Source organism: Corythoichthys intestinalis, chromosome 2 (assembly GCF_030265065.1).
Source record: "Corythoichthys intestinalis isolate RoL2023-P3 chromosome 2, ASM3026506v1, whole genome shotgun sequence".
NCBI lineage: Eukaryota > Metazoa > Chordata > Actinopteri > Syngnathiformes > Syngnathidae > Corythoichthys > Corythoichthys intestinalis.
Window position 1 is genome coordinate 18066410 of NC_080396.1, and position 14986 is coordinate 18081395.

At 36.5% G+C, this 14986-nt stretch overlaps 1 protein-coding gene across 7 annotated transcripts in view; it reads left to right on the forward strand.

The window, feature by feature from the left end:
- Positions 1–14986, forward strand: part of atp2b3b (ATPase plasma membrane Ca2+ transporting 3b) — a 147973-nt gene that overhangs the window by 26536 nt on the left and 106451 nt on the right. For all 7 annotated transcript variants that reach the window (XM_057829685.1, XM_057829679.1, XM_057829681.1 and 4 more), the window contains one exon: positions 5498–6252. In XM_057829685.1, coding sequence (XP_057685668.1) covers positions 6015–6252 — 238 coding nt within the window. In that variant the 5' untranslated portion in view covers positions 5498–6014. The remainder of the gene's footprint in view (positions 1–5497; positions 6253–14986) is intronic.

The window sequence follows — 14986 nt, forward strand, 5'->3', positions numbered from 1 at the left end:
GGGGAATAAAGGTTATTAATACAATTTGGAAAAAATATACGGTTCCCTGGAAATTTGCCAAAAACCTGCCCATTCATTTTTAATTGGGAAAAAAAGACAAGTTTCAAACTGTTACTAGTCCGTCAATTTTTGACAAAAACACACAAGATGGGCGTCAAAAATTCCGGGATGGCGAGGGGCATAAAAATGACACGGTAAATTTTTTGATAAAATGTACGGTTTCCCGGCAATTTGCCAAAAACTGGCCCATTCATTTTTAATGGGAAACAAAGAAAAGTTTCAAAATATATCTAGTCCTTAAATTTTTGACCAAATCACATAATTTGGGCGTCAAAAATTCCGTGACGGTGAGGGGCATAAAAGTTGTATACAGAATTTTGATAAAAAATTACGGTCCCCCGGAAATTTGCCAAAAACTGTCCCATTCATTTCTAATGAGAACATTTCCCATTCACTTACAATGGGATTTCCAATTGAATTTTTTACATTGCATTGATGCCATTGACGGCCATGCATGTCGAATCTATTGATGCCAATGTACTTGGATTCAATTGACTTTATGGATGTCGATGCCATTGACGGCCATGGACGTCCAAAATGTTTCCCATTCATTTTCAATGAGGAAAAAACTAAATTTCCCCAAATCAACAGAAAATGACCAGGTATCAATAGGACGTGTCCCCCAAATGTCCCCGATTGCATTGCCGCTTATGGAGGGTGATGCCATTGACGTCCATGGACGTCCAAACTTCCCATTAATTTCCAATGGCATTTCTTCATGTTTGTTCATTCTATTGATGCCAATGTACTTGGATTCCATTGACGCTTATGTAAATTGATACCATTGACGTCCATGGACGTCCAAAAATTTTCCCATTCATTTTCAATGGGAATTTTTTTTTTTCCCCAAATCAACAGAAAATGACTAGATATCAATAGGACGTGTCCCCCAAATGTCCCCGATTGCATTGCCGCTTATGGAGGGTGATGCCATTGGCGTCCATGGACGTCCAAATTTTTTCCCATTCATTTCCAATGGATTTTCTTCATGTTTGTTCATTCGATTGATGCCAATGTACTTATATTCCATTGACGCTTATGTAAATTGATACCATTGACGTCCATGGACGTCCAAAAAATTTCCCATTCATTTTCAATGGGAAATTCCCCCCCCCCCCCCCAAATCAACAGAAAATGACTAGATATCAATAGGACGTGTCCCCCAAATGTCCCCGATTGCATTGCCTTTTATGGAGGGTGATGTCATTGACGTCCATGGACGTCGAAAATTCCCATTCATTTCCAATGGCATTTCTTCATGTTTGTTCATTCTATTGATGCCAATGTACTTGTATTCCATTGACGCTTATGTAAGTTGATACCATTGACGTCCATGGACGTCCAAATATTTTCCCATTCATTTTCAATGGCAAAAAAAAAAAAAAAAATTGCCCAAATCAACAGGAAATGACCAGATATCAATAGGATGTGTACCCCAAATGTCCCCTATTGCATTGACGCTTATGGAGGGTGCTGCCATTGACAGCCATGGACGTCCAAATTTCCCATTCATTTCTAATGGCGTTTACTTTGTTTCATGCCATTGTTAGGCATGTTTGTCCATTCTAGTGATAGACCTGCGTGGGGCTAAGATTTGTATCTCCACAGAGGAAAGACCAGGTGTAATTTCTCCCGAAATTGCAGTTTCTAGTTTCCAAATGCGTCCCTGTCTTTCAAATCCCAGATAGAACCATTTCCAGGATTCTGAGAATTTGTGAAGGGTGGGACTTGGCAATTTTAAAATGTGATTATTTAAAGAAGAAACCACAAACCTTATGATTTGTAAATGGCATGACCAGCACTTTGGGCTTCTGAAGGCTCTGGAGCGATTACATGCCCACAGCAACAAGAGAAGCTGGAATCTGATTGAATAAAAATATAGTGGGGGAAAAAAATCATAGAAACTGTGAAGTCAAGACTCAGTCATGCTCTGAAATGAATATAATAGACTGTTCAAAATAAATGAATACAATTTCAGCTAAGTTGTAAAAGACGCTCATTACTTCTGATCGTATTTAGGCCAACAGAGAAGGCTCTGAAGGCCCTCGGGGGCTCCAGTGAAGGATGTTAATTTAAGCATGCTATATTTCAAATGTAGCTAATGAGTGTTCCATATAGAGGGACATTTGAGTGTGAAGTTAGACTGCTTTCGTTCACTCCTGAGTGCTCTGCTTGGAATGTTGTAAGGTGCAGCAGGGAGCTCTAAAAACAAATGCACACCAGCTCAGCACTAAGAGCCACCAGACAATATTTGTGACTAACTCTAATTACAGTGGTGTACTGTACAGCCGTGTACAAAAGACGCATTAGGCATCTTTTTTTCAATGAGGGAATTGGGCGAAGAGATTTCCAATTACAGAATAATATGCTTATATTTATCCTTTTTTCTTTTGGATATGTGCTCGGTTTTATTTCTTAATATTTGAAGAGTGTTCACTTAACTGTCAGACACATTTGTTTTCATATAGTAACGTATGCTTGAGACAATACTTGACTAGTGAATTGAGCCTGTAAGACACCTTTTGAACTACAATTAAAGAATAATCAACTCCTTTCTGTTATGAAACGACGAGCTGTTAAATATGGATCCAAACACAGACGTGGAAGTTTGTAGTATTTATTTTTGCGAAACGAGAACTAAGGGAGCACGCCAGAACACGCGAAAAAAACAAAAAACAAAACAAAAAATGGCACAAACCGAGTTGGCGAGAGAACCAAGGGTAAGACAACAATGGCCAGAAAAGGCTAAAATAAATAGTGTAATAACAAAGTCCAACAAAAATACCAGCACAACAACATGATAACCAAGAATACAACCGTAAAAGGCAAGAGATCACAAGATGACACACACAGCAGTAAGTAAGCAAGTAATAGTTCGACACTTGCAGATAGTGACAGGCTTCCTTAAATATATGTATATATATATATATATATGTGTGTGTGTGTATATATATATATATGTATGTATATGTGTATATATATATATATATATATATATATATATTAGGGCTGTCAAACGATTAAAAATTTTTAATCGAGTTAATTACAGCTTAATAATTAATTAATCGTAATTAATCGCAATTAATCGCAATTCAAACCATCTATAAAATATGCCATATTTTTCTGTAAATTATATATATATTCTGTAAAATAAATTGTTGGAATGGAAAGATAAGACACAAGATGGATATATACAGTGGGGAGAACAAGTATTTGATACACTGCCAAAGGGAAAACCCATTGGCAGTGTATCAAATACAGACAAATAAAGACACAAGAATGATATATACATTCAACATACGGTACATAAGGACTGTAGTGGGCATTTCACTCTACTGTCATTTAAATCTGTCAATGCTGTCCTCACTCCGAAGCGTCTACTTTTTCCAAAGCTAGACAGCTAGTGAACGAGACCTTAATAATCAGACTTCTTCCTTTTTCATCTGATTTATTAATAAAATGGCCTCAAACCACTGTCCTCTTTAGACCGTAGTGAAACAACAACAAAAAAGTACACAGCATTGCATTAGCAACAACGTTAGCTTAGCACGCTATACAGGTTCACTAAACATAAACAAAAAGCATATCATACAAAAAAATATAGCATTTCGCTTACTAACATAATATGTACATTCTTTACAACAACCATACTTACGGACAAATCTAGTCCAAGGATCATATAAGCACAACATTATCAGCCCGAGACGTCGTGCAGCCATAATGAAGAAAAGAAGAAAATAATAAACGATGTCGCAAAGCGACCACAAGAGTTCGGTGTTGGACAGCGCAAAAAGCCTTGCTGTAAAACTTACCAAAAGGCAGAATACTTTCTGAGCGGGACATGTGCGTTAATTGCGTCAAATATTTTAACGTGATTAATTTAAAAAATTAATTACCGCGCGTTAACGCGATAATTTTGACAGCCCTAATATATATATATATATATATATATATACAGTATGTATATACAGTATGTATATGTATACATATATATAAAGTATATATATGTATATATAAAGTATATATACATATATAAAGTATATATATGTATATGTATATATATATATATATATATACAGTATATATATATATACACACAGTATATATATGTATATATATACAGTATATATGTATGTATGTATATACGTATATATGTATATATATATACACAGTATATATGTATATATATATATACACAGTATATATGTATATATATATATATACACAGTATATATGTATATATATGTATGTATGTATATACGTATATATGTATATTCGTATACATATATACATATGTGTACATATACAGTATATATGGCAAATGAGTTAAAAGCAACAACAACAACAACAAAAAACCGTATGTAAACAGCCTTTCTGCTTAAAAGTCTTGAGAATAAATGCTTAAATCCCTGAATTCTTTATAGATATTGATGTAAAACAGTATTGATTCTTGGTTTAAAGGAAAAAAGAAAAAAAAACCTGCAGTTAGCATTTATTTTACTTAAATATGTCAAATTCAATTCAATTCAATTTTATTTGTATAGCCCTGTTGTCTCAAAGGGCTTTGCAGAGGCAATATGATACACAGTCAGAAACAGCAAATGAAATAAATAAAGATGAAATAAATAAAGTTCAAGTGCTGGGCATCCCCCATCCTTGGACCCTCCATGTCGGCAAGGAAAAACTCCAAAAACTCCAAAAACTTGGGCTCATCGGCCCCTCTCTCCATTTGTCAGCCAAAGAATGATGCTAATCTGTCGCGGTTAATTTCTCCCATTGAATTCTTTCACATTTCAAAATGAATGCATGGTTCAAAAAATATAATAATTACCTTAACTCCTCAAACAAATCACTCCTGAGACAATCCTTCCTGTTTGTATGTGGTACAGCTTTAGTACTTTTTCAACCTAAATCCGGCGTTGGATCGCTGAATGTGTTGACTAACCATGACCGACTGCGAATAACTGAAGCGGACCTAAAGACGGCCCCCTACTTGAAGGCATTGTGCAGTGGCTGACGGATGTCACCCGTCAATACATTTATGAAGTCTATGATCAGGTCTTGTTCAATTTGTTTGTCAATTTCTTGTTTTAAAATGAGGTGATCATACATTTATATGGGTTCACAGTTATAACGACCTTCCGAAGGAAACCATAACTATAATGTAGTCCGTGACAAAAATGAGTTTGAAGTGTCTGCTCGAGCAATATTATTAAAAAGGAACAATCTCAAGTCTCGTTCGTTCATTTATTGAATGATTTGCTACACTGCCCTCGAGTCAGCAAAAACTAAATAGAGAACAGGTACAGTTGTATGTGAGAGAAAATGTTGTGGCACATTTATTCATATTTTTCTGCTTGATGCCTAAAATGTCTTCACTAGCTATAATTGGATACACAGACATTTATGAGTATGTTTGATGCTTCTTGTCTTCCAGGTCCCTGTGGAGCAGGAGTAGCTATTACCTACCTCGCATTGGCACCCACTTCCTCTCTAACTTGGGCTCATCGGCCCCTCTCTCCATTTGTCAGCCACTCCCTTTTACACATGCGTCTGCCGGCACGCCCGTCCATGGACTGGCTGTGAACCTGGAGAGAGGGGGACAGGCGAGACCAAGGAAAAGAAAGCTGGATTCGTTCAGATACCTCGCTTGTGAAGTGCTCAAGCACACCGTTCTTCACCCCCCTCATCCTCCTCCTCCTCCAGTGATGGAGAAGTGAAGGAGAAGCGGAAGACACTGAGGGGAGAAAAACAACACAATCAGCTCCACTTTATTCTGCAAAAGACCATTAAAGTGTATGAGAACAATTTAGTTTTGAATAAGAAATCAAGGAGAGACGAGCTGTTGAACACATGAACAAGCTGTCAGCGAGCACACGAGCGGGTCACTGAGGCGAGGACAGACAGGGAAGGAGGTGGGGAAGGACAAACACAACACAAATCAACCTCGTGTCATGTCAACAACAGGCACAATGGGCGAAATGGCAAACAGCACAGTGGAGTTCTACCCCAAAGGGACTCGAGGAGGAGGAAGGGAGGACGGCAACCGTGGTGGAGGAGACTTTGGGGTCACGTTGAAGGAGTTGAGGGAGCTGATGGAGCTCAGGGGGGGCGAGGCCATGCAAAAGATCCAGGATAGCTACGGAGACACGGAGGGACTCTGCCAAAGACTACAGTCCAGCACTACTGACGGTGAGTATGAGGTTGGCTAGAATGGTCGATTGGATATGGCATCTCATAGATGTCAATTGAGAAAGTTGATTTGAGATATGAGCGGGGCTAATGCAGCACATCAGCAGAGAACTCTCTGCGTTTTGGGCTCCCTCATGGGCCAGATCAAGGGCGCCACTACAAATGATCTACCCTAATTTTCGGACTATAAGCTGCTACTTTTTTGCCTCATTTTGAATCCTGCGGCTTATAGTCCAGTGTGGCTTATTTGTTGATTGATTTGGGTTAATAGGTAACACTTTATTTGACAGCGGCATCATAAGACTGTCATAAGAACATCATAATTATGACATTACACTATCATGGGCATTACTGAATGCTTATGACAGATGTCAATATGTGTCATGTGGCATATTATGTCACTAACTCCATTTATGTCCAGCTCAGATTTTTTTACGGCCATTCAAAAGTGAGATAATTTGCTGGATGACACTGACATCTATTATAAGCATTCATTAATGCTTATGACAGTGTCATGTAATAATTATTACTGTCTTATGACAGTATAATGGCACCACTATCCAAGATCATTTTACCAAATACCATAACTAGCAATTAATGAAACAACTGGAACAGTAACTGAAGAAATAATTAGCACAGGACATGACTGTTATTTACATCTGTAGCCCCGCCATGCATGCTAGGAGGAATGTTGGATGACAACAGTGTTGAGAGCTGGTGGCAGCAGAGGTTGACTGTCTACCCCAAGAAAGCAGTGATGGCCAAATGAAGCTTTTAGTGACAATAAGGCTTTGCAGCCAATTGGTTCAAAGCTTAATGGTGGTTCATTTGGTCTCATGACAGTCTTATGGTGCCATTGTCAAATGAAGTGTTACCAGTTAAAATCTTTTGGTGTAAATATCCCATAACACAATGAGGACAACTGCGGCTTAAAGTCCAGTGCGGCTTATCTATGAACAAATGCCGTTTTCATGTCAAATTTGGTGGCTGGCAGCTTATAGTCAGGTGCGCCTTATAGTCCAAAATGTACGGTACTTTGTTTCCAAAAAACCTACATATTGTGGACACAATTGCAGTTTCTCAAATAGCTGACTTAATTCTCCCCTAAATTTGAGGGTGTTTAGAATTCATTTATTTCCTTTAATGTTAAAAGCATCCATACCGTTTATTTACAATTTTTAAAGTACTTTGAGAGCTACTTTAACAATGTGCAGCAATAACATTGTTGCAAAATGTATCTGCTGCAAATCAGGGGTTTCATGACCCGCCACAAATGAAACAATTAATGAAAATTACAGGAGGTGGTAAACTAAGGATATAGATTTGTGTCTCTATTATTCAATCCAAAAAACAAAGTTGCTTCAATAAAAATATATATTTTCAATCAAAAAAGTCACTTCAATTTAAAAAAAAAAAGTGTTTGAATGCAAAAATTAATTTGAGACTTTAAAAAAAAAAAAAAAAAAAAAAAAAAAAAGCGCATTCAAAAAAATATTTTTCTTTTATTGAATTATTTCATTTTTGATTGAAGTTTTTTTTTTTTTTGATTGAAACAACTTTTGGCTAGGACATTTGTCTCTTTAATTTGGAATCAAAAAATACGTTGCTTCAAAAAAAAAAAAAAAAGTTTTTCAATAGAAAAATCACTTCAATCAAAAAAAAAAAATTTTTTGTTTTCAATCATAGAAAAAATGTTATTCAATGCAAAAAAATGTTTAGACTCAAAAATTTGCATTTGAACACTTGAAAGTGTTTTCTTTGATTGAAGCAATTCTTTTCGTTTTTGGCCCATATTATAGGTAGGACATTTGTGTCTAAATCATTCAAACCCCCCAAAAGTTGCTTCAATTAAAAAAAAAAAAAAATTCAATCAAAGAAAAAAACATGACATATAAAATTACCCCCCTCCTAAAAAAAAATATATATATATATATATGGCGGAAAAAACTCAGGTGACTTGAAGTTCCGCTCTGAGACCCTCAATTTGGCCAATTTTCAAAATTGTCCGAAATGCATATGTGATACATCTTTGGAAAGCTTAAAATCTCAATTTTCTGGGGGAAGAAAATTTTTTAACAGGAAGGCATTTTTTAAAAAAAACAACAACATATTTTTAAACAGCAAAACCCTAATTGGAGGCGAGAGCAGGTGAGAGCAGAATTAAAGACGCCACAATTTTAATGAGATATTATCACTTGCTTACCTTGTTTCGATCCAAAAACACCAAAAAAGTGTCCCGACACAGCTGTGAATGGCCACAGCTGGATTTTATTAGGATTTTATGGGTGAAACATGATATTATAACAAGGGCCGCGATGCAGAAATCGCAGGCAACAAGCAGTGGTTGAGATTTTCTTTATCATATACAGTAGGGCAAATAAGTATTTGGTCAACCACTAATTGTGCAAGTTCTCCCGCTTGAAAATATTAGAGAGGCCTGTAATTGTCAACATGGGTAAACCTCAACCATGAGAGAATGTGGGGAAAAAAAAAACAGAAAATCACAGTTTGATTTTGAAATAATTTATTTGCAAATCATGTTGGAAAATAAGTATTTGGTCAATACCAAAAGTTCATCTCAATACTTTGTAATGTACCCTCTGTTGGCAATAACAGAGGCCAAACGTTTTCTGTAACTCTTCACAAGCTTTTCAAACACTGTTGCTGGTATTTTTTTCCCATTCCTCCATGCAGATCTCCTCTAGAGCAGTGATGTTTTGGGGCTGTCGTTGGGCAACACGGACTTTCAACTCCCTCCTCACCCCGTGGCATCAAAATGATAACAAGAATGTTAGCAAAAAACACAGAACCACACGGGGGGACCTAGTGAATGACCTATAGAGAGCTGGGACCACAGTAACAAAGGCTACTATCAGTAACACAATGCGCCGCCAGGGACTCAAATCCTGCACTGCCAGACGTGTCCACCTGCTGAAGAAAGTACACGTCCAGCCCCGTCTGCGGTTCGCTAGAAAGTATTTGGATGATCCAGAAGAGGACTGGGAAAATGTGTTATGGTCAGATGAAACCAAAATAGAACTTTTTGGTAGAAACGCAGGTTCTTGTGTTTGGAGGAAAAAGAATACTGAATTGAACCATACCCACTGTGAAGCATGGGTGTGGAAACATTATGCTTTGGGGCTGGTTTTCTGCAAAGGGACCAGGACGACTGATCTGTGTAAAGAAAAGAATGAATGGGGCCATGTATCCAGAGATTTTGAGTGAAAATGTCCTTCCATCAGCAAGGGCATTTAAGATGAGACGTGGCTGGGTCTTTCAGCATGACAACGATCCCAAACACACAGGCAGGGCAACAAAGGAATGGCTTCGTAAGAAGCATTTCAAGGTCTTGGAGTGGCCTAGCCAGTCTCTAGATCTCAACCCCATAGAAAATCTGTGGAAGGAGTTGAAAGTCTGTGTTGCCCAACGACAGCCCCAAAACATCATTGCTCTAGAGGAGATCTGCATGGAGGAATGGGCCAAAATCACAGCAACAGTGTGTGAAAAGCTTGTGAAGAGTTACAGAAAACGTTTGGCCTCCATAATTGCCAACAAAGGGTACATAACAAAGTATTGAGATGAACTTTTGGTATTGACCAAATACTTATTTTTCACCATGATTTGCAAATAAATTGTTTAAAAATCAAACACTGTGATTTTCTGGGTGTTTTTCCACATTCTGTCTCTCATGGTTGAGGTTTACCCATGTTGACAATTACAGGCCTCTCTAATATTTTGAAGTGGGAGAACTTGCACATTTAGTGGTTGACTAAATACTTATTTGCCCCACTGTAGTTGCCCTTTTAAACGTTATTTTTCAAATTTTTTTTGTTTGGATCAATTATTTATCATCTAACATATCGGGGAAAATGCGACAGTAATAAAAAAAAAAAAATACAATTAAGCGACAGTTATGATGTAGATATCCGGGACTTTTTTTACAAACGCCAAAATTTTCATTGTGAAGTAATTCGTTTAAAAGTTTAAAATATGTGAGTGAATAAGTTTTTAAAGTCGTTTTTTTTTTTTTTTTTTTTTTTTTTTTTTTTTTAATTTAGACATCAATTAATGATTCTAAGCTAAAAATGACAGACATTTTGAATAATAAATATAATTACTTACCTTCTTTTCATGGCTAGGTTGAAACAAAAGCGGTTGCATGACGTCTGTAAATTTCAGGGTAAAACGGACAAATTAAAAATAGTTCGGAGGCTTAGTGCGCCATGAATCTGCTATGGCAGCATATAGACATATTGTTCTATCAAACACAACAGTTCTTTTCTTTTCAAGAGGGGTGCAAGAGCAGAAACTGCTTTTTCAGTCTTGTCTGTGTTTTCCGCCATTTATATCTATATATATATATAAAATATTATTTTTATTTGAAATTACTATTATGATTATGTTTTTTGAAGTTCAAAAAGTTTTAAACACACTTTTTTTTTTTAATTAAAAAAAAATTTTTTTTAATTGAATTATTTTGACACAAGCTTGAAGAAACAAGAATTATGCACACCACATGTCGGACTGGCCCGAGCCATCAGCTTGAGCCCAAGCCGAAAACAGCGCACCTCTGGCGGACGGTGGGCTCGATGCAAGGCGCGCGCATCTATGATCCAAGAGCCTGTCCTGTGAATGGCACAACACTCAGGGTCCCACCCGAATGGCTCAAACGCAAAACAACATTACTTCAATCAATAAAATTGTTTCAAACAAAACAAACTTGACTTCAATCCAAGAAAAAAAAAAAAAAAATTCAAACGCTTTTTTTTTGAGTGTCAAATTTATTTTTGCATTCAAACACACTTTTTTTTTTTTTTTTAGTTTGAAGTGACTTTTTTGATTGAAAATATATATTTTGATTAAACTTTTATTTGGATTGAATAGTAAAGACGCAAATCTACCTCCATAGTAAACGCACATCACTGCTGCTCAGTAGCGCGGGAAGTGGGATGCTGAGGGTGCTTCAGCACCCCCTGGTGTTGGGGAGAAAAAAAAGTTTTTGGTAGATTATTTTTGTTAAAAAATAAATAAAACCATTGAAACAATAGCGTATGTTGAAAAAGTTGTTGTTTTTTTGTCAATAACATGGTCACCACCTGACACCTTGCTTGCTACCGGGTCACGTCAAATAAGGCGCTGCTGGAACGGAAAAGTTAACTGTTGGCAGAGGAGGCATTAACATGGCACAAAAATGATTTTTTTCTTTACAAAAACTGAAATTTTCAAAAAGTCAATTCGAGGTCGAAAATGATTATGATGGCAGTTCTGTAATAGTGCCCGGTGAGGAAAAGTTAGCTGCAAATTTAGACCGTGAAGTCTAGAAAAAAAATCTAACTCTGGTGTCTTCAAATAGGTAAGACATGCTGGCATTGTAGCAATATTATTATTTTTTGGTGCAGACCACTGTTGATTATTAGTGTACAACTGACTTGTGACCTTTCAGTTTTCAAATGAGTTCATGTGTCATTGGGTCGTCTAGCTGCGTGGATTTGCATTATTCTACACGGGCGCTCCAACACACACTGTAGTTGAAATAGAACGCTGTCTTTGTAGTAGCCTCGTAGCAGTATGAAAACTATCCTGTATTTGTGTGTGCTGCCATTGTGCACGCCTTGTATAGAGAAAGAGCGCGACCCTCCGTCGTCTCATTAGCAGCATGCTCAGGCGTTGTAGGGAGGGCATTCAGGCACTTGGAGGCCACACACACTACTGTGCCTCATTTTGACTTGTTTACATATAAGTTGAATCGGCCTGTAGTGTGTTTTTCCTCTTTCATTTTGAGTAAAACTCCAAATCCAGACCTCCATGGAATGATACATTTTGATTTTCAATGATAATTTTTGTGTGATTTTGTTGTCAGCACATTCAGCTATGGAACGAACAAACTATTTAATAAAAATATTTCATTCATCTATATCTACAATGTGTTACGTTAGTGTTCCCTTTATTTTTTGGAGCAGTGTTAAGGTAGATCGCGGGACAAAGCGACAAATAAGTTCTTCTCATTTTTGAGTAAAACCAACTGTTAAATTGCTTCGAGAAAAGTAAAGTTTGATTGTTAAACAAATCAAAAAAAATATCTTGTTATTGTACCCCCTATATGTCAGAATAAAAAAAACTGGGGTAAGAAAACCTCCTCATCAAACTGACACTGTTTTATCCAAACAATGCGGCTTTGTTTCAGTTGGCTGCACAGAGGATATGCTGGTTGCATTCAGTGATGAATGGATGAGGAGATTTTAGTAATGGAAAGCTGATCGACCAAATCAATAAACAGATGAGTTAGAGTGTGCAGAGAGAGAGAGAGTGGCGGTCGTTGGAGGTTACTATTGTGGGTAATTGCACCTTCATGCATATGATTGCGCTTATCATTGGTTCACCCTTGTTGTGACATCCATTTTTTTGTTTTTGTTTTTGAGTTGTACAAGTCATTCAAATAGAGGTGTGTGGATTTTTTGTTGTTGTTATTTTTACAAAAAAATCTACAATGATAAGCAACTCATGCTATGGATCAAATGTTTTGCATTAACAAGAGTAATGACATTTAGCTTTCACTAACACTATCACAGAGGTACTCATTTTTATATATGGCTGAAAAAAGACAAGACTAAAAAAGCATTTTCTGCTCTTGCACTCCTCTTTAAAAGAAACTGCTGTATTTTATGCCAAAAGAACTGTTGTGTTTGATAGAACAATATGTCTTTATGCTGCCATTGCAGATTCATGGTGCATTAAGCCCCCGAACTATTTTTAATTTGTCCGTTTTACCCTGAAAACCGCCGTTTACAGACGTCACGCAACCGCTTTTGTTTCAACCCAGCCATAAAACGAAGGTAATTAATTATATTTATTATTCAAAATGTCTGTCGTTTTTAGCTTAGAATCATGAATTGATGTCTCATATTTCGTTTAAAAAATTATTCACTCACATATTTTAAACTTTTAAACAATTTATGTCACAATGAAAAAAATGGCGTCTGTGAAAAAGTCACGGATATCTACCTCATAACTATCGCTTAATTGTATTTTTTTTTTGTTACTGTCGCATTATCTCCGATATGTTAGATGATAAATAATCGATCCAAACAAAAAAAATTGAAAAAAAAAAAAAAAAACGTTTGAAAGGGTAAATATATGAAAAAGAACATTTCGACCACTCCTTGATGTCTGTGATTTCTGCATCGCGGCCCTTGTTATATTACCATGTTTCACCCATAAAATCCCAAAAATATCCGGCATCTGTGTCTTGACACGCGATGATACATGCTATACAGTGTTTGGATCGAAACAAGGTAAGTACGCGATAATATCTCGTTAAAGTCATGGCGTCTGTAATTCTCGCGTGCTCTCACCTCCAGATAGGGTTTTGCTGTTTAAAAAACATTTTAAAAAAAATAAAAAATGCCCTCCTGTTCAAACATTTTCTTCCCCCAGAAAATTGAGATTTTAAGCTTTCCAATGATGTATCACACATGCGTATCGGACAATTTTGAAAGTTGGCCAAATTGTGGGTCTCAGAGCTGAACTTCAAGTCACCTGAGTGTTTCCGCCATATATATTTTTTTTATTGGGGTCGTTCTTTTCAAATGGAGTTAGACGATACAGCGCATCAGACTGATAACTGTGTCCAATATTTTGATTCTGTCATGCAGCTTAATAGAGGAAACCAGAATTTTAGTATCAACTCAAAGAGTGATGCTGCGTAATTCTGTTCCACTGCACACGACAGCCATTATAATGTATTGCTAAATTCATTCCTCTGTGGCAGTGCCATTCAAAATAGATCATTATCATCTTTGGAGAAGCAGAATATATGATACAGATCTTTTAGTCAATTATGATGTTGATCGATGGTGTGTTTGAGTGTGTCTTTTTTGTGTCTGACCATGCAGTGTACTGAACGCTGGTTTGAAAAGGTTGCAGTATTCAATTAACAAAGAGACTTACAGTAACCTACTGTAATTTGATGCTTTTCTACTCTCTCATACACACACATATACTAGTACATGTACGCACACTCTTATGTCCACAGTTGACAAACACTTATTGTACATCAAACTCTCATTGAAATCCAACCTCCTTGCTGTAATCTTTAAGCTCATCAATTATATGTAAATATAACACACGTAAAAAGGAAATGCAGTTTTTAAGTGGTGCTTTTACTTTTCAAAGGGAGAAAAACAATTATAAGCTTGCAATTGTCCCCTAAATATCATAAGTTTTTGTGCCACACTTATCATCTACTACTGAAATGAAGTGTTGTTGTTTTTAAACTGAAGAAATTCCTCCATCAATCACATCAAACACATCCATGTCCTGGGGTAACAAATCCACACACCATAAGACTACCGCAATTAAGCTTGACTCGTGATATGATCTTTTTCTGAAATGTGGTGGGAACCTGTGTTCACACCAAAGTTAAACCATCTATGTTCATCAGAAAAAGCAGTTTTGTGTTCATACAGACTTTAAATTGCCAAAAGTCAAAGCCCGCGAGACCAAACAATTTCTGGTTCACTTAACTTAGAAATGAGTAATATAACGATATTAATCTCGTCATATTCTGAATTTTTTCCCGTAATATTATGCCTTTAATCTCAAAATATTGTAATACTCATAATGTAAAGTTACATAACATTATGACTTGTTCCCAGTAATCTTACGCAAAATTACCAAACATTATGACTTTCTTCTCGTAATGTAACGTAAAGATGTATTATATAACGACTTTAAA